Below are 19770 nucleotides of genomic sequence, written 5' to 3'. Positions count from 1 at the left end.
AAGGGGCTGCAAAACAAGCTTGTCCAAGTCCACATTGTAAATTCATGCCCAAAGTGAGGCTCACACATCTGAGCATTTTCAACACACCATCTTACAGCTCCTGATTCCATCTTTCATGTCTGAATCATAGGCAAAACCTTAAAATTAAAACTTTCATGGCCAAAGCAAAGGTAGGATCAGCACATTTTGCAACCCCACCTAGGACTAGATCCAGGATTGCCTCTGGTTGGTTCCATGACCAACACTTACAGGGAGCATTTCAGAGAAAGCTACCTTGGTGGTCCTGGACTTCAACCTTCTACCTAAGCAACCTAAATTTGGCTTCCAGGAATTCATGACTACATTTCCCCATATCAGTGGTACCAACATGGACCATGACTACTGATTCTACCCCTGTACTACATGCAAGACTATCTAGATGATTCATGCTATTGGCAACCTTAGTGCCAGGGAGGCAATTCAACATTAAGTCCACATGCCGATCACAGTCTCAACAGTCTCAGAGGCTGCTTCCCACCTTTAGAATGGGCTTCCTAAAGAGATCTGCCTGGTTCCGTCACTACTTTCGTTTTGGCACCAGACAAAAACTGTCCTATTTCGAAGGCTGTTTGAAACCTAACTTTCACACCTGCTTGTAAAAGCTCACACCGCTACCCCCCTCCCCATACTTATAATCGTGCCATTGTCCTCTTTTTAATGTTGTTAGCTGCTTAGAGAATCCTTAGAGGGCTATTCAGTAGCCTGTAAACTTGAAAATAATTAAGCAAGCAAGCAAGCAAATAAATAAATAAAACATGTGTCCAATGATTAAATCTCCACTAGCAGAAGCCCCCACAAGTCTCCAGAAGTGCATCCTTGATGTGAGAGGATAAATGCTTTCCTTCCAAGGAATGGAATATATTGTTCAAAGGGATTATTTCCCTCTTCCTTGGGGCCCCATTTTCCATGAGAGCAGAGCAAATGTCACCCAAGAGTTAGGACCCTGCTATTTGATCTCCAAGGGTCCCTTCAGCCAGCCTCAATGTTTCTCTTTGCTTCTCCAGGTGAGCAACCTTGGCTTCAGGAGAACCAACTTGTTCCTTGAAAGCAAGAAACTCGTTACACTTAGCACATGCTCACAACTTCTGTCCAGCTAGGAGAGTCACATTTGTGACACTCAGTGCAATGCACTGGACATGCCCCACACCCCTGTTGGCTTTCTCTTTTGTCAGTTACAGATCTCTGACACAAAATAATGAGGTATGAATGCATCTTGGAAACAGTTGACATTGCAAGTAGTCACCCTGCAGGAAAGAGTCCATATTCTGACAATACACCATGGATGGTTACTCATGATAGGTTGTCATGTTGTGAGAACCCAGTCGCTGTGGATAGGGACATTCTAGTAATCCAGATATTTCTAGAGGGGCTATTTCTGTCCATGCAAAAGATTCTCACCAATGTATTAGGATATAATTTTCATGTTTCACCTTCTGCAGTCCTCAATGCCCCCTAGAAATCTACTGAAGAACAGTAAGGGAGATAGCACTGGAGATTGCTATAGGAGAGGAGTATCAGTAAAAGTCTCCTGCTCCACTGTTGGGCCAACATGAACATTCTGAGTGGAATTCCATTTGAGTGGAATTCTAATTTCTGAGTGGGTCGGGAATTTATTTATGTTATATTTTATGTTGTAAGCCATTCTGAGGCTTTTTGTGACAGGACGGCATATAAATATTGTAAATAAATAAATAAATCCATTTAGAGTATACAGCCATACTGTATCAAACCCACTATCTTTCCCAACACAGTAGTTGAAACTATTAAATGCAAACTTCTATAATTTCAGCAACACACTAAACCTAAGTTATTGAAAAGAAAAAACAGAAGCCTACCTTACATGAGAGAGCAAATGTCCACATCTGTTGTGATTTTTTGGTGGTGACAGTAAGTGACAGTTCAGGGTTATGCTCAACTCTCACACCATCTAGGCATTCACTAAGCTGCAGAAAGGAGTAAATGTTAGATATTCTATTTAAAGGATAACAACAGGATTGAAATCATAACTCTGAATTTTCTACAAATGTATAAATATGTCTTGACAAGATAAATACTGGTTAACATCCTTTTTAATTATATCAACTAGTCTAAACAGGACAACCCATCCATTCATAAACTATAATAATGATCACTCTGTTTATACACATATGGAGAGAACCCAATACTTATCACTTTGAATTTGAAACAATATTACAAGGCAGTCAACACTAGGTTCTCATAACAGTTCAACCTCACATGAATCAGTACAAAATCACCCAAGCTTAAAATTATTTTAAACACATATTTGCATAATATGGAATCAATTTATTAAATTCTGTGATAAAGTTTATTTAACTGCCTGTCCACTGAAGCCAACTTAACAAGTCCAAAGATGCTCAGCTATACTTAAAAGTTCATCAGAATTTTCAACCTTGTCTTACCAAAAGTGATTGATTTTATTTATATCCCCTGCTTCTTTCCACAAGGAACCTGCAGCGGCTTACATAGTCCTTCTCTGCCTCCTTTCCATATTATCCTCAAAACAATCCTGTGAGGTAGGTTTGACTGAGAGTCAGTGGCTATTCCAAAATGACTGTGAGATTCATAGCTAAATTGGGACTAGAATCCTAGTCCGACACTTTAACCAAGCTATCTATGCTTCCATAGAGATTTATGTCCTATTTCCATTGTATTGTGTCTCCTTGTTCATGAAGAACAACTTTTTATATCCAAGAGACAGCAGCAAATATCAACTTAGTTTACTTAGTTTAATTTGCTTTATTACAGACACAGGTAAGTAGCCACATGCATAATAGATAATGCAAACTGTCACTGGAGTAAAACAGGTTCTATGTGCAATGTGCAACTGGCCTCAAACTCAGCAAGACAAAATCACTATAACTAAACAGATATCTGAAATGATTAAAAGTTTCCAAATCTCTTGATTAGAAAATGGGTTCTTCATTTTAGAGTCAGCAGCGTAATTCTTTTTATACTACACTATCTGTTGATGCATAATTTATTTCAGATTTTTTTTTCTTGATACAGATTTATGCAGCAATTCATTGTTATATGCCATCAAGTCACACCTGACTTCTGTCAACCCCATGAATGAAACGCTTCCAAAATGTCCTGTCCTTTACAGCCCTGCTTAGCTCTTGTAAATTTAAGGCTGTGACTTTCTTAATGGAGTCAATCCATCTCATATTTGGTCTTCTTTTCTGGCTTCAACTTTTCCTAGTATGACTGTCTTCTCCAGTGAGCCTAGCCTTCTCATGATGTGTCCAAAATATGACAGCCTGTTTGTCATTTTTGCTTCTAGGGAAAGTTCTGGCTTAATTTGATCTAGGACCCACTTGTTCATCTTTTCTGTCAGTCCAGGGAATTTGAAAAGCTCTCTTCTAGCACCATGTTTTGAACACATTAATTTTCTTCCTGTCAGCTTTCTTCATTGTCCAGCTTTCACATGCACGCATAACAATTGGAAATATAATAGTGTGAATGATCTTGCCTTAGTCTCCAGTGATATGCCCTTACACTTAAAAATCTTTTCTATTTCTTTCATTGCTGCCTTTCTAAGTCTCAGTCTTGTCTGAATTTCTTGTCTACAACTAATGATTGAGCCAAGGTATGCAAAATCTTTCAGAATTTCAATTTCTTCACTGTTAATGATAAGATTGTGTAATTCTTCTGTAGTCATTATTTTTGTTTTCTTGATGTTCAACTGAACATCCTGCCTTTGCACTTCCTTCTTTCACTTTCATCAGGGGTAGTTTCAGTTCACTGCTGCTTTCTGCCAGTAGTATGGTTATCTCCTGCATATCTTAAATTAATTATGCTCCTTTCACTAATTTTCAATCTTTCCTCTGATCCTAATCCAGCTTTCCATATGAAATAGTTTTCATACAGATAGAACAGAGAGGAAGAGAAAATACACCCTTGCCTGGTCCTTTGCCTATGGGAAACCATTCTGTTTCTCCATATTCTACGCGTATCCTAACAGTAGATTCTTGTCCATGATACAGGTTGTGCCTCAAGACAATCAAATGTTGAAGAACACCCATTTCTTTCAGGACCATCCCTAGCATATTATAATCTGCACAGCCAAAGGCTTTGCTGTAGTCTATAAAGCACCTTCTTTAGAAATGGACCAAACACCCCTTTGTGTAAATGGTAAGTAAATCTGGTTGAACGCTATTTGACTGTATTTGGCTTCATCATGTTCTTAAGAACTATTATTTCATATTCATGATCAAACAGAAGAGTAGATGGATGGCACCTAAAAAAGCTGAAACTGCCAGTCACAATTGGCAGGAAGGAGTTCCTCCAAGCATGTATTCTCTTAATGTACTACTGTCCTATTACAGGTTAGAAAGCCAGACATGAACCTGGGAGACACTGAATGATTTGGTACTACTATTATCTGGACTCGAAACTTCCACAAAATCTTGGTGCTTTTGTACATTTTACAATGCACTTTGGGAATGAACAGTTCACAGGTTAGCAAATCAGGCTCTTCTGTTTGAAATAGGAACACTGAAAGAAGCCATTTATTTTTTCTTACCACTTTCTCAGGAGATAAAGAATTCATCCATTTTTCAATCAAGGATTCCATGTAACTTCCCAGACATTGTTTACTTTCCTTCTGCTGTTTTAACCTTATCAAGCGGGATGCATATCTTTTCTGCCATTCTGTTAACTCTTCCTGGGAATGTGCCGAAGTACACTGTGCACCATACCTGCAGATTCCTTGTTCTAAAAATCTACATAAAACAGGAAAGAAAATTGTATGTTATAGTCTTCAATTAAAAATAGTCCCCCAAATGCACACATTCCCAAAAAAGCTTGAGTTTTGCCTTTCCAAACCAAGATTAAAGGGAAGGAAAAAACACAGCTGGATTTGAGATTCAGTTTCAACGATAGCATCTCCCACTCCACACTACACGGATGTCAAACTGAAAAGGCTTTCAAAAGCAAAGTGTGATATGGCATGAAGTTTTGGTATTTTTTTTAATGAGGCTGTCTAAAAGTAGCTGTTTAGATCATGGCTATGGTACTATTTATGCAAAATAAATGCTAGACATTTTTAAAAAAGAACTCTAAAAGAGGAAATAACATGGCCATTTGTTCAATGGAAGATTCTTCCATTTGATCTTTCTCATAAAATGCAAAGCAATGTCCAACTCTGCTATTCTAAGTATGTTTTAATACCAAATAGATACCTAGGAGAAATCTTTAGCAAATAATAAATAAATAATGAAGGACATATTATGCATCATTGTATGATCTTTCCATAGTCTGGAATGATAGTGACACCATGTGGTCTTTTCTGTTATTTCAGGTTCAGACTAGTACAACAGAGACAGCCTCAGCACACAAATCAAAAGTTTGGGAGCAGCTCCATGAATAGTAGGATAATAGTAGGATATCATTAGCATACATGAACTGGGAAGAACGTTGCTATAACAGCTAAGTATTTCCACCTTTCACTGAAATATTAGGGCTGTCATCAAATAAAAAGGCTTGATTTCATTTCTTGCTTTAAAAAATCAAACTTATTAAACATTCCATGTAAATGTTTTGAAAATACTGGACAGCAGCTTCGTATAAAAATTGTCAAAAATGTTAATTGCTTGCTAAGTCCTCTTTCAGGCACTGCCTGAGCAATGAAAATATTTTATCCACCAGAAACAGCCCTAATAAACACACTGAAAATAAGCACTTGTAGCCCATCAGTAGTTGTATTGTGCTCTCAAACAATGATGCCCTATCAAATAAGTATACTCACTGAAATTACACTGAAATTTACAAATCTAACACACACCTTTCCAGGACACATACTTCTAGTTTGGAGCATTTCAAGGGTAATCATTTAAAAGAGAGAAGATAGATAAACCCATCACATAATGAAATGAAATGCAAGCTTTAAAAAGAAAATGACATTCAATCCCACAGGGGCAACATGCCCTTTTAAAAGTTGGTCCATTATGTGATTGGGCTCTTGAAATACCTTAAACTGAAAGTGTGTATCAGGAGGGCATATGTGTGGTAAGGAGAGCTCTGGTCTAGTGAAACCATTTCATGAGCACAGTTTTTTCCACTGGAACCAGCCTAAAATATAGGTTCTGTGCAATATAAAACATACTAATATAAAGGCTTTAGAGACATTAGAATTTCACAGTGAACATTCACATGGTTTTAAACAAATGACAACATTAAAGCAAATTAAAAGTAAGTCTCCCCTTTGTTCTCTCATCCTTTAGATTGCCCTGTTTTTTATCAACTTGTTTGAATGCCATCAGTCCAGTGTGGTGTAGTGGTTAAGAGCATGTTACTGGGACTCAAGACAATCTGGGTTCTAGTCCCCACTCAGCCATGGAGCCAACTGGGTGACTTTGGGCCAGTCACAGACTCTCAGCCCAACCTACCTCACAGGGTCGTTGTTGTGGGGATAAGATGGAGGAGGAAATGTAAGCTGCCTTGAGCCCTTTGTAGGAAAAAGGCAGGATATAAATCGAAAAATAAATAAACAAACAAACAAACAAACATGCAGATTATGTCCTAAATATAAGAGGAAGAGATTGTTAGAATGAAAACTAATTTGTGAAAATCTCTTTTTCAGATAGGTCTAGACACAGAATATTATCCATGCTTTATATATCTGTCCTGTCTCTCCCTTATTACTGATGTCATTTAGGGTAAATCAATCACCAAGAAATACTGATAAGATATTGCTTTACCTTTTGCATAATGTGTACTCCTCACTACTTGTAACTCCCCTGGGTGGGGGGCGAAATTGCCAGCCATCCTCAGATCCTGCCACATAATTATAATATTATTGTTATTTTTCTGAGTGTCACTAGTCAATTCCTGATACGTCTGGGCCACCTAGATATGGATCACATAATTGATATTGAGTACTGAGCCAAACCAAACACTAGGTAGCAATCCAACCTAATGGGAATTCTAATTTCTAATAAGATCTAATGGAAAGTGGCTCAAAAGGAGTTTCTAAAATTAGGATCTTTTAGTCCCACTGGATTATTATCTTCTTATGCTTATCAGAAATGACATGTAAGGAGGCACATTAGCATCACTATCAAGATCTTCCCTTGTTCTAATGTTTGGGTTTCATCCAATGCAATCACTCCAAGACAAAAGGAGCCTCTATTCACAGAAGAGTTATGCACATGGAAGCAGTCTTTCCACAAACAGTGCAACCACACAGGATTTCGTAAGCCATCAGGATCAGAAACAGGAAAGATCAGCAACCTGGGCATCTAAGCTTATTGAACTAGAAGGCATATTAAAAATTGTATACACTTCTCAGTCAGCAGAAAGATGCTGCACTTAACATTTAGTTAAGGATAATCTGTAGTAGCATTAAATATTGTTACTGTCCTACATAGGAAGACCTGTACATCAATGAGCTTAATCCCAGAAGACCGATGCTCAATCATGTCAACAGAAATTTAGTAACTGGAACTGCTTTTATTGTGTTTTACTTATTTTATGACCTTCAGTATAAGCAGCTTTGTGCTTATTGTATGAAAAAAATGTGGGGTATAAATGTTTTAACTTATAAATATACATGATTAAACAAGTAATCAACACATTTTATTATTACCCAGGCATGGATATGCTCATCTCTTGAACAATACTTAACAAATGGATGTTTCTCATGAGAAGCAAAAGAAGAAGGGAATTCCTGCCCTCTCCCAGAGGAAGGCTCTCCCTAGGAACAAGGGACCTACTTCAAGGGGATATGATTTAACATGGGGAATTGCCAACAACTGGGCAAAGTCCTCTTCCAAAACTAAGAGTGTTACAAGAAGTGCTCTGCACAATTTTGGGTAAATACCCACTTCCTCTTCATCCCCCCTCCCCATCCATGCTATAGTCTGTTTCAATCATATCATCTCCAAAACCTTCAAGAGTGGATTTTTGAGGGGAACAACAGAGGAGGACAGGTGGGAAGGTTACCTCCCACCACCACTTTTCTGGATCCAAGTTTCTCTCCATTATAGCTTCCTTCTTGCTCTACTTGTTTTGCACTCCTTTGATACTAAATTGAGGGATAAACGTGGCTTTGCAATCTTTGACAGGAAAATGTGATACCTCATTCATAGTTTTAAAATGCATTTTTAAATTTACCTTCTTCCAACTCTTCTGCATGGTATATTGAGGGAACTTTACCAGCTGCTGCCTGCAACCATGAAGATTTAATTAGCATATTCATTAATCAATCAATAAGTCTATTGCCTGGTACCCCCAATTACTAAGAGAAGTTGCCAGGTGAACCTTTGAAGGAGGGCATTTCAAAAGTGGGAAGTCATAAGCCAAAAGATCCTGTCTCTAGTCATCACCCACCTAATTTCAGAAAGTAACCAACAGAAGATCTACCAGGAATGATCTTGGTGCACAATCAAATGCCTTTCAGAGAAATTGCTCCTTCAGGTCATTTAGTGCAGAATTCAGTAGGGATGCCGATAAGCACTTGGAAGCATCCTATGTAGAGCATGAGCAGCATGAAGGTGAAGCTCAATTTCATGCTCTTCCTGCTCTGAAAAGTAGCATTTTCAATCATCTAACTACAGCACTTTGGTGGGAAAGATGCCATCAGAATAGCTCATATCTTTGCAGCTGCAGTCTCCCTTCTTGGCATGCCCCTTATCATCTTCTACTAGGTCACGGTTACAACCTTGGAGAAGTAGCTGACATGGTTCTTTCCATGCCCTACAGTACTGGAAATCTTTGTAGCTTACTTCCAAATAAGCATGTACAGATATGCTGCTCAAGTATTATTTAGCACTATGTGAACAAGCTCTCTTCCTCAACTGATAGGGAAGTGAGGAAGAGATCAGAATCTTTTATTTCCATAAAACATGGCACGGGTAGTCCAAAGCTACTCTAATCAGGAAATACAGTTCTACTCTTACCTCCGTTTCAATGAGAAGTGTTTTCAGTCTTGTCAGATCTTTAGTTACCATCCCATTCTGCCAAGAAAGAACATTATCATACCCATTTGTTGTTTCTGTTAAATAGAAACTGCAAGACCATTTTTCTTTCTCTGTTTTTAACAAGGTTAGCAAACCTATAGTCCAGAAAGATAGTCTGCCCTTCTCACTGGCAAGTTTCATAATGCAGCATTTGGCTAAATGTCTATCTCATATCACTCCAGTTCAGTTTAAAATAGGGCACATGCACTTGGAAAAATGTTTATACCTATCCTAGCTGAATATCAGTGGGTACAAAATTGAAAAATAGTTTGGATTATATCCAACAATATGTGAGTGAACTCCCCACTCATGCAAAAGATCTTCCTCTTCTCCCTCAACCTGCAGTCCCAAAGTACCCACTGGATCTGCTCTATGAGGTTGTGGCGTGGACACAACTGAAAACAAACTTTTTTAATACAAAGTGATGGAAAATGTTTGACAGCTTTAAAATATGCAAAATTTCTACAGACTGAATGTATGACCTGTCACTTTTACTACAGAAGGCAATCTATCTGCTTTGCTCAAGGTTTTTTTTATTCCTGATAAAATTCTTCTTCCAACCATGAAACTGTCTACAGTGACATTCTTAAAAAATATTGATAACACTATCAAGGACAGCTACAAATTTCAGATCTGAGGCCTGAACATGCCAGCATTACTTGGTGAATCAGCACTACTTGGTTTAAGGGAAAGTATACCTCAACCTGCCCTCCCTACTCTCTTTTCTTGACAATATCTAATGCTGCCAAATGTTAACCCCAGGCCAGATGAATTGCCTGACCCTTCACTATCAAACATAATGGATCAGCTACCAACAGAGTTGAGGTGAAAACAAGAGAGCTTTCCCTGAAAAGTAATGGACCTGTGCAATTTACACAGCTATCTACAGAACATTATAATACAGGTGGTATTTTGTTTAGTATAGCTGTTATATGTTGGTATCAATAGCTCCTCTGGGATTATGTGTAATTTCAAAATGTATGCTTAAATAACTTCTGTATTACATAAAAATACAATCAGCCTTAGCACTAAGCAAACAAACTTTTAATGCTAGTGTGGTATGGTAAAGTGCTAGAACTTGAGTCCTGGAAAATCAGAGTTCTAGTGCCCACTCAGTCATGAAGCTCATTGGGTAAATCTGGGCCAATCAGCATAACCTACCTCACAGGGTTGTTGTTATGCAGCTGCCTTGGGCTCCTTGCAAGAGGGAAACATGCAATGTAACAGAAGCAGCAGCTGGCACTTCTTTACTTATTTTGGTTGACAAAGGCTATCCTTTAGATGTATGTGTCTGGCTACTATGTATTTTATAAACACTAGCAAAAGAACAAGGAACTCCCAGTTCACAGACCAGGGATAAGGATCTGTGCTTCTCCAGATACTTTTAGATTTCAACAACATCTGGAGGGCTAGAAATTCTTCAGTCCTGTCTTAAACTAATCTATAAATTGATAGATCAACTGATTTAAAACCCTGACAATATGAATGAAAAAGTAAACCTTACATCAAATTTGCTCATGTATCTTTTAAAATATAATTAGCCACAAGGGAATACGATAAAGAACAAAACACTTGGATTGCGAAATTGTGCACCCTGCAGAGGATGTTGTAGTCCAACTCCCATCAGCCCCATCCAGAATAGCCAATAATCAGGGAGGATGGAAGATAGAGTCCAACAAAATCTGGAGAGCCATATAGGCTCTGGAGGGCATAATGAATTTAAATCAAATCCTGAAGTGCTAATCTCAAATTAAATTTAATTTTTAAGACTGTGAGTTGGATCCTGAAATAGAAGAACTGAAGTCTACTCGCATGATGGGATTTTGTAGCTCCCCAGCCCCAACTATAGCCCCATGAGCCCCTTCTAAAGCTACTTCTGAGGCTTAGATGCCCTTTGGAAAAGAATGTGATAGGGCACAGGGAGTGCAATGGGGCAGGGAAAGGGAAAGGGATATAAAGCTAATAAATATATAAATACAGACAGATAATTCACTGGGACTGCTTTGAGGAGGCAGAATTGCCTTTACATTTGTGCTGGACATCTCTGGATCCAATCCTGTGAATTTATCTTTTGATGAATTGCTTACAAAGGAACTCTGAAGACTCTTAAAAGAGAATTAAACAAGCAATGATTTTCTGGTATTGGTTTTAAAAAGCAACCCCACTTTGTGTTTTCCTATAATGGATTAATGTAATGATAACTTCTATTTTGAATTACCCTTAAAAATGATTAATCCAACCAACATGCTTTCCACTACCCAAAAACAAAGCAATTGAGAAAAGCTGCCTGGCAGTCTATGTCTCTGGAAGAGCCAAAAGGTAATGATGGGTGCACCCCACAAACCTAGTGGGTGTGGCTACCTTCTAGTTTAACCCCTGGACACTTTACTAGGCTAGGGGTTAAGATGACAAAAGTAAGAGGCATAGCAGCAGAGAAGAATATTTTGAAGATTCTTGATGGAGAATGGAAGGTTATTTGACCACTGCGAACAGTACAGAAGAAGACAGGTAGCAAATCACATCTTACCCACCCAAGTTTGCCCTCTTGGTATCAGGGTAGCAAGGGCAGTTCTTCATCAAAAACCCAGGTGGTGCCTTCACAGACTATGAAGTTTATAATATAAAGAACCCTTATGAGCACTAAGGGAGATTTCACATGGAAACACAAAACTCTGCTTTGTTAATCTGCACATAGGGAAAATTACTTGGTATTCCTTGCAATTAAATGTGCTGTAGTGCAGTGGTTAAAAGTATGCGGCTGGGACACAGGAGATCAGGGTCTTAGTTCTCACTCAGCTATGTAGTTAACTGGGTGATTCTGGGCCAGTCACAGACTCTCAGCCCAATTTACCTCACAAGGTTGTTGTTGTAAGGGTCAGATTGAGAGGCGTAATAGAATTACGTAAGCCTCTTTGAGTTCTTTGAAAGTAAAAAGGTGAGATATAAATATAAAAATAAATGTAGGCAAGTAATTTTTTAAAATCCATGTGTTTGTCTGCTGGCTCAGTCATACATGAAAACTGGAAGCCATGTTTCTTTTCATGTATATACATAGGAACATTTTGCTATGACATTATTTAGGGTTCAAAATGAAGCAGTTTATTCTTGAAATCTACTGATTTAGCTATCATTACAAATGTAAGATTTTGAAAACTAGACTTATCACTTACCAGTGATTCGCCCATCAGTGACTTAGAAAGCACGTTAGATACAACCTGTAGATTCCCTTTAAGATGCATGCAGCAAAGCACTGCACGGAAAGTGTCACCTTCCCTGTCCAGTCCTTCTCCCAGTACTGCAATCAAAACCAGATTCAGTTATTCTCCACAATACAGCAATTTTTTAATTTAAAACACAAATCCCTCCCCTCCACCCCTACCCATTTGTCTCACTTTACTGAAACATCATTTCTGCCTGCCAAATCCTGTGCACATTTGTCTGGAAGTGAGTCCCATGGAATGCAGTTAACTTACAAATAACTTATGTATTTGGAAATGTAATTCCTATAAACTGTCCTCTCCACATTTTCACGGCTCAGATATTATGTTGTACTTTCTTGTTCTGCTTTGAACTTAAGCACTGTGCTACAGCGAAAGTCAATGATCCTTAGAAATTTGACAACTGACTCAAAAAGAATATTGACTCCAATATTCCATTGCTTGCACATATTATCTTGTGTAACTGGTGTTCATTTTAATAAAGCATGCACAAGAGATTCCCATGGAAGTGTACCCGGGGCAGTCGCTGACAGTTTATTTACAAAAGAGTAGGCCCACTCAAGTCATGCTGGGTCATCATGTTTTGTATGTGGATCAGCTTCATGTTACTAAATTCAATATAAAATAAGATTATAAATGTGCTCTTAAGTGATCTATAGTAAGTAGAGTATTCAGCTACATTAAAACAACTGTAGGAAAGGGGAAGTTTACAGTGATTCAATGTCACAACCTATTTACCACAGATTATTATTCAGTGGAAGTATTTAATTCTCCCAAGGAAGTGAGTCGGGCTTAAGAGTGCTTAATTTAGGGCTAGATCATGTCTAAAATTTGCATAACATCTGTTTAAATGAAGACGGCACCAGATTGTAATGAGCAGCAGTACTGAATCTCTTCTGTGATATCATCTGTGCAAAACCAGGTATGAAATTAAATAGGCTATTCTTACTACATTTTGAAATTTAAATCAGTTAAATGAACTCAACTGAATCTTATCAACATATCCTAATCACAAGTGAACGTATTTGGGGGTTGCAACTATTATTTAGGCTTGACAGACATTATTTGAGGTTGCCACAAAGCAAACTCTACCACGATAACTTCGGTTTGTTTTCTCTCATAGGTTTTAGAGAATGAAAAAAATGTAATCAACTGGATGCTGACACCCCAGTCAAATCTCTTGCACCACACAGATTCTGCTGCACAAGTAGTGGGTATTGGCAATTCCACTGTGTGAGCAGGATTCATCATTTGCAAAACAGAGGCTTAGTACTTTCCAGAGGAAAACCTGACATAAGTAGAAATACAGGCAGTCACTGGGTTACAAAGGAGTTCTGTTCCTAAAGAGAAAACAGAATTTCGTCTTTAAGTCGAATAATTCAGATCACATATAGTTGGCTCTCCATGTTTGTGTGGGTTATGGGCACAGGACCCCCATGAAAGTGGAAAAAACACAAATATCTCTAGGGCCCCCACCCATCCAAACTCACTAACACCTACTCTTTGTAGCAAGGAAATGCCAAAGAGATTTCATTTTCTGGATGGGCGTGGCAGGAAGGCAAGCTTTGGGGGCCTCTCTCTCCATAGTAATGCTTTGGAGGCCTTCCCTCTGTCTCCTTTTGCTGCTTCTCTCTCTCTGTGGTGATGATGAATTTCCCCAGTATTTTGTTTAAATTAAGAGGTTTTATAGCAGTTCGTTTGTAAGTATGGGATGTTCAGAACTCAGGAACGGCCTGTACTCATTTCTCAGCTAGGACAGATCTGCAAAGCTCCCTCATGCAAGCTCTGGGTTGTTCCAGAACTGAGGGCTGCATCTCATTCAGAGTTGCCCCAAAAGTGCAAAATCTTCATTTTACAAATGGCAGGAGCCACTTGCAGAGCCTAAGACAGGGGTCGGCAACTTGCGGCTCCGGAGCTGCACGTGGCTCTTGAACCCCTCTGCTGAGGCTCCCTCACTCAAAACACAGCCACTGATCTGCTCAAAGCTCCACTCAGGAATGCAGTGCTAGCTAGTGAAGTAAATCAGCTAGTTAAGTAAATTGCTACATTCCTCTGCTAAACAAGCTTCCTGCAGGCTCTCATGTTACACCAAACTTTGTCCCAATGTAATCTCCTTCATCTGAATGTTAAAAGCTGCGCTTGGGACCTGTTACAATTCACAGCACTTGACTGTTTATCTGCTAATCAGTCACTAAACACACTTATATCTCCAGCACAGCCGATCTGCGATCTGCGGTTTACTGAGTTACTGAGCTACCTCCCCCCCACCCCCGTAGGCCAACCATAGATAAATCGAAGAAAAGTTTCTGAAGAAAACCAAACTGTTTAATGATACGTGGGTAGATTCATTTGCTTTTACTGCTGACAAACTTATGGGGTTTGCTGTTTAATGCATGCAGCCCTTTAGCACTGACTTTGACTCTGCAGGAAGCTGTTCTCCTTTTCAAAATACATGAAAGGAGTCCTACTAGTTTATAATGTAAGATTAAAAATAACAGTTTTTAGTGACTGAACAAGAGCTGCAGCTAAATCATAATGAAGATATACACAGCATTAAGGTAACAAATGATATACGCAGTGTTATCTTCATTTTAGATGTCAAAAGGGTTTTGCGGCTCCCGGTGTTTTCTTTTGTGTGGGAAACGGGTCCAAATGGCTCTTTGAGTGTTAAAGGTTGCTGACCCCTGGCCTAAGAGAACTGTCAGAAACAGAAGCTCCCTGCTGGATCCTACATATTAATTTACAGGTGATTACGCCAGCATGTGTGTGACAAAATATATGTCACTGAAAATGTGACAAATAGAAATTCCTCTGGTTATCTCATTGCTAAGCATGTCGAAATAGATTAGTGTTTGTCAGCCCATCATGGATTGTTAAAATATATTGGTATAGCAACAGTTTTTAGTAGCTTTATCTCCCCCCGTTAGATTAAAACTATGTAAGGAAAGTACATGCTGATACCCTTACATTTTTTGCAAGAATTGTAATAAAAATGTTGATATAATATTTAAATCTCATTAACACTGCTCTAATTTTTTCTCTAAAATGTTTTAAGTAAAATACTTGTACTGCATGAGGGCAGCAAATTAGCATGGAATTCTTTTTCTTTTAGCATTGTTGTTTATGAAACACAAGTAAATAACCATGCCAAATTTAATCACTCCGTAGGGGTTAAGAAAATTTTCAGATACAGATAAAAAAAATTATGATGCAAATTAACTGATACAAAAATGATTAAATTTGTTGTCCCGTTGAAGATTTTCTGGAAAACAGACATCATTAGCTAAAAATATAAACATAATCCAAATTACTGGTGTTGTGAACCTCTGGATTAGATCCATCACATCTCCTTAATCTATCATTTATTATCAACCAAGATGATGTATTTATGTCACAAAATCGCATTTAAATAAATCTGCATGTTATCAAAGATAAAAATATAATATGCTGTTAAATAAACAAAAGCTGTCACCTTATGTTTGAAGAAAAGGAACCTTTTGAATTACTTCATTTTTCATATGAAATTACAGTAACACTCTGTAACAAAAATACCCTCCAAAAAGTGTACTCTTTGATTCACAGCAAACTAAAATAGGCTCCCACCAATTAAGCTTTATTTGTTTAAGTTTTAGCCTTAATTAACCCACTAATTCAACCAACTGTAGCCTACCACCTAATTATCAAAAGATTAATCATTTATACAGAAATGCATTTAGACATTTTTACAACCATCTAAATCTCTGAATGAAATATCAAAAAGCATGAGGGCACCCATTTCAGAAACAGAATATGTTAATATAAGCATGGCAGGTCCTTTGATATGACAAGATTTTCAGAAATTCAAATTAAGTTCAATTGTACCAAAATATGAATTCTGGGGGACCCATCTGCTCCCATGTTTATGTTTCTAAAGTGATTTCTCAGCACTAAAAAGTAATAAGAAAAAGCCAACATTGCCTTATACTGTAGAAGATATTGAAGATTTCAAAGCATAAATTCAACTTATTTCAATCTTCTGTTATAACAGTGCATGAGATGACAGTAACACTACCCTACTTTGGAGCAATTAATACTGGAGTATCTTTTGGACCATTTTCTTCCATTGTGAAGATACCCCAACCTCAGAGAAAGAGTACAACCAAGTGAATGTGATATACGCTGTGATTTTTTGAAAACCACAAGTATCTTTTAAAAAATAAACTACAGCAATACTGCTATTTTGGAAAATTCCATATTATTAAAGGAATAAATGTGATACCATTTACTGAAGCATAAAGCTCATTTGTATAAACCTACAAATAATTTAATGTGCATACCATGCCTACAGTCCTCATCTGCTTTCCCATAGTTTTTCTGCAAAAAGAAAAATGATGGTTAGACACAACAGATAGAATAAGTATATCTCTACTTTTTAACTGCTTAAAAATCATTCTTAACAAAATTGTTATTTGTTCAGCAGCATACTGGCTATAAAAATAAACAGTCAAGTGTCTGGAAGCCTCACTGATTTTAGTGCAACTTATACACAACCAATATGCACAGATGATAATTCAAACAGAGGTTTAAATTCTACAGACATTTAAATTCTAGACATGTTATCCAAGTGTGGACTCTCACATAGCCAAAATGGCACCATCTACATTCAAGAGGGTAGTATTAGCACACTTAGAAGAAGCCCAAGATTTGGAGGTGGACAAAAGATATTTATAGAATAACACTTAAAGCCCCCCCCCCAAAAAAGAACTAGCTCAATGAGACTAAAGCAATAATGTTTCGTGGTCATAGAAGGCTGACTACTGTGGGGATAGAGGGAATGAAATGAAGTATCACAGAGGAATACATGGCTATCCAACTGGGGCTATAAACAAGAGCACTTCGCACTAATATTTTGTTGACAGTTCCACTTGTCTAGATATTAAATAAACACAGAAGCAAGTATTTTCTCCATGAAAATTCACATAACTTACATTAGGAATAGAGGATTATGTGAAGTCTATAAAACTCAAAATTTGTCACTAGCTTTGTTTAAAAATTAACACTGCTAACAACCCACCATGCAAATTATTTTACTGTGCAACTAAATCACTTTAAGTCTGACCACTGCTAAAGTGTTCACTCCACTTCGACATTTCCATATTCCAGGTTGTAGCACAACTTGGTATTGAAATGGAGTGAATTAATTGAATGAATGAATATGGAATGAACCGGCATTGTTGCTACTTGATATACACAAAATACTCAGCATTGTGGAGGTGCAAAATATTTTTACCTTGGTACAAAAATTAAGTAAACAAAAACAAACTGGCAATTCTTGGGTGCTTAAGTATTCATCTCCTTTGTTCTGTTGAAATATGCTCCAGTGCAACCCACCACCTCCAGAAGTAACATACAAGTAGCTGAATGGGGTGTGCCATATTCTTTCAGATTCAGTACATTTATTTCTGGAAGGCCCCGAGAGAGCTAAAAGGTAACAAAACAAATCTAGACTAACATTGTGCAGAAGCACCAATCAGGGTTGGGTAACATGCACACAGACACACACCGAACTATGAACATCCCCTTCATAGGGGATGAATGGAACATCATTAAATCCATGATTACAACATTTAAGGAATATGGGTCAACCATAAAGATCATCCAACAAAATTCAATGACAGGATATTAAGGACATTAGCTAAAGAAGCAACCAAGAGGTCAAATAGTAACTCAAAGGAACTGGAGAATTTGAGAGCTCAGTTGGAAGCTTCACAAAGCTGGGCACTGTAGTAGAGTGGCAAGAAGAAAGCCATTGCTGAAACAAACCCATCTCAAACCCATCTCAATGCCACTGAGAGCCAGTGATTAAGAGGGTTGGACTAGGGACCTGAGAGAGCTACATACTACTCCCTACCCCACCATAAAGCTCACTGTGAGTCTTTAGATAAGTCAGGCACTCATAGCCCAACTTCCCTCACAGGGTTGTTGTTGTGAGGAACAATGAAGATGTGTGAGTCACCTTGGGGTCCTCACAAGATGAAAAAAAGGAAAGATATATAGGCACTGCAGTAATAATAACAATATCCAACCCATGTTGGTGGTTTGAGGTTGGCAAAAAGGCATGTTGAAGAAGGTTATCTGGACTGGTGAGATCAAAATTCACTTTTTTGCCTTGTTGCAAAACATTTTGTGTGGCACAAGCCTACAGTGTTCACTGCCCTAAGAGTACCTTCCCCACAGGAAAGGTATGGCAGTGGCAGCATCTTGCTGTGGCATGCTTTCCCTTGACAGGAACTGCGAAACTGATCAGGACTGATGGCAAAATGGATTGAGCCAAATACATGGCTAGTCTTGAGGAAAACCTATTTCAGTCTGCAAGAACCTATTTCAGGGTCCTGAAACTTAAGTGGAGGATCACCTTCCGGCAGGACAATGACCCTAAAAACACAGCCAAAATAAAATTGGAATGAATGTCTTAGAATGACTCAGTCATCAGTCCAACTGAAGATCTGTGGTAGGACTTGAAAGTTGCTATTCACCAGTTGCTGTTCACCATTTGACCAGAAGAATGGGCAAACCCTGCAGGATCCACGTCTGTAAAGCTGATAGAGACTTACCCAAGAAGACTAACAGCTGTCATTGCTGCCTAAGGTCCCTCTACCAAGAATTGATCTATGGAGTGAACACTTATGCAACCAACAATTGCCAGTTTATTTCGTTTACTTAACTTTTGTGCTGCAATAAATATTTCACATCTTCATAGGGCTGACTATCTTCTGCACATCGTGGTAACCATATTGAATTTAATATCAATTAAATTCACCTCAATTCCAATTGTAAAACAACAAAACAGGAAGAGCAAAGGGGGATAAATTCTTTTGCAAAGCCTAACATTTACATTAAGATTTTTGCATTTTCTATGTATTTGTCAACAAATGTTATTATTAAACTCTTTTCAAACATTTAAGGAGTATTTAAACTCATATACCCCATCAAGAATGTATTAAGCAAAATATGTCCCAATCAATATTTGTTACCCTCTCTTAAACTCCATTTTATAAAGAGGGCTTCTAAGGCAGGGATGGTTATCTTATGCCACTAGATGCTTTGGCCTGCAATTCCCATGTCAGCATTGGCTATGCTAGCTAGGGCTGATGGGAGTTGTAGACCAAAACATTTGGAGAGCTACAATTTGTTCCTCCTTATGATTTTATTAAGAAACTGAATGGCACGTGTGTACGGATGCCATTATAACTATGCTGTGCTTTTAGGTTTTCATAATTTATCACATAACTACTGCATATTTAAAGCATTTCTCTCCATTAAAAGTTAGATCTAAACTGCATTTATGCCAAACCTTGGAATCTAATTTATACAGGCAGGCTTGAAATTATTTTGGTACCAGATATTAATCACACCATCTCCTAGTACCTCCATGTGATATCTACCAGTACACCCACATTGATGTGCAGTGCAACTCTCTCATCTTCATTTAATCAGTCACTACAAAATCAGGGAAATGAAAATCAATTTCCCTCTTTTCCAACTTTATCTGCTGA

General features: G+C 38.0%; 1 protein-coding gene across 3 annotated transcripts in view; it reads right to left on the bottom strand.

The window, feature by feature from the left end:
* Positions 1-19770, bottom strand: part of HELZ (helicase with zinc finger) — a 148518-nt gene that overhangs the window by 105267 nt on the left and 23481 nt on the right. For all 3 annotated transcript variants that reach the window (XM_044449538.1, XM_044449537.1, XM_044449539.1), the window contains 7 exons: positions 16552-16588; positions 12188-12312; positions 8958-9014; positions 8173-8224; positions 6759-6834; positions 4583-4781; positions 1875-1982 (listed from right to left, as the gene is read on the bottom strand). In XM_044449538.1, coding sequence (XP_044305473.1) covers positions 1875-1982; positions 4583-4781; positions 6759-6834; positions 8173-8224; positions 8958-9014; positions 12188-12312; positions 16552-16588 — 654 coding nt within the window. The remainder of the gene's footprint in view (positions 1-1874; positions 1983-4582; positions 4782-6758; positions 6835-8172; positions 8225-8957; positions 9015-12187; positions 12313-16551; positions 16589-19770) is intronic.

Source organism: Varanus komodoensis, unplaced genomic scaffold (genome assembly GCF_004798865.1).
Source record: "Varanus komodoensis strain SLA01 unplaced genomic scaffold, ASM479886v1 scaffold59_1, whole genome shotgun sequence".
Lineage (NCBI taxonomy): Eukaryota > Metazoa > Chordata > Lepidosauria > Squamata > Varanidae > Varanus > Varanus komodoensis.
This window is presented reverse-complemented; position numbering and strand designations above follow the sequence as displayed.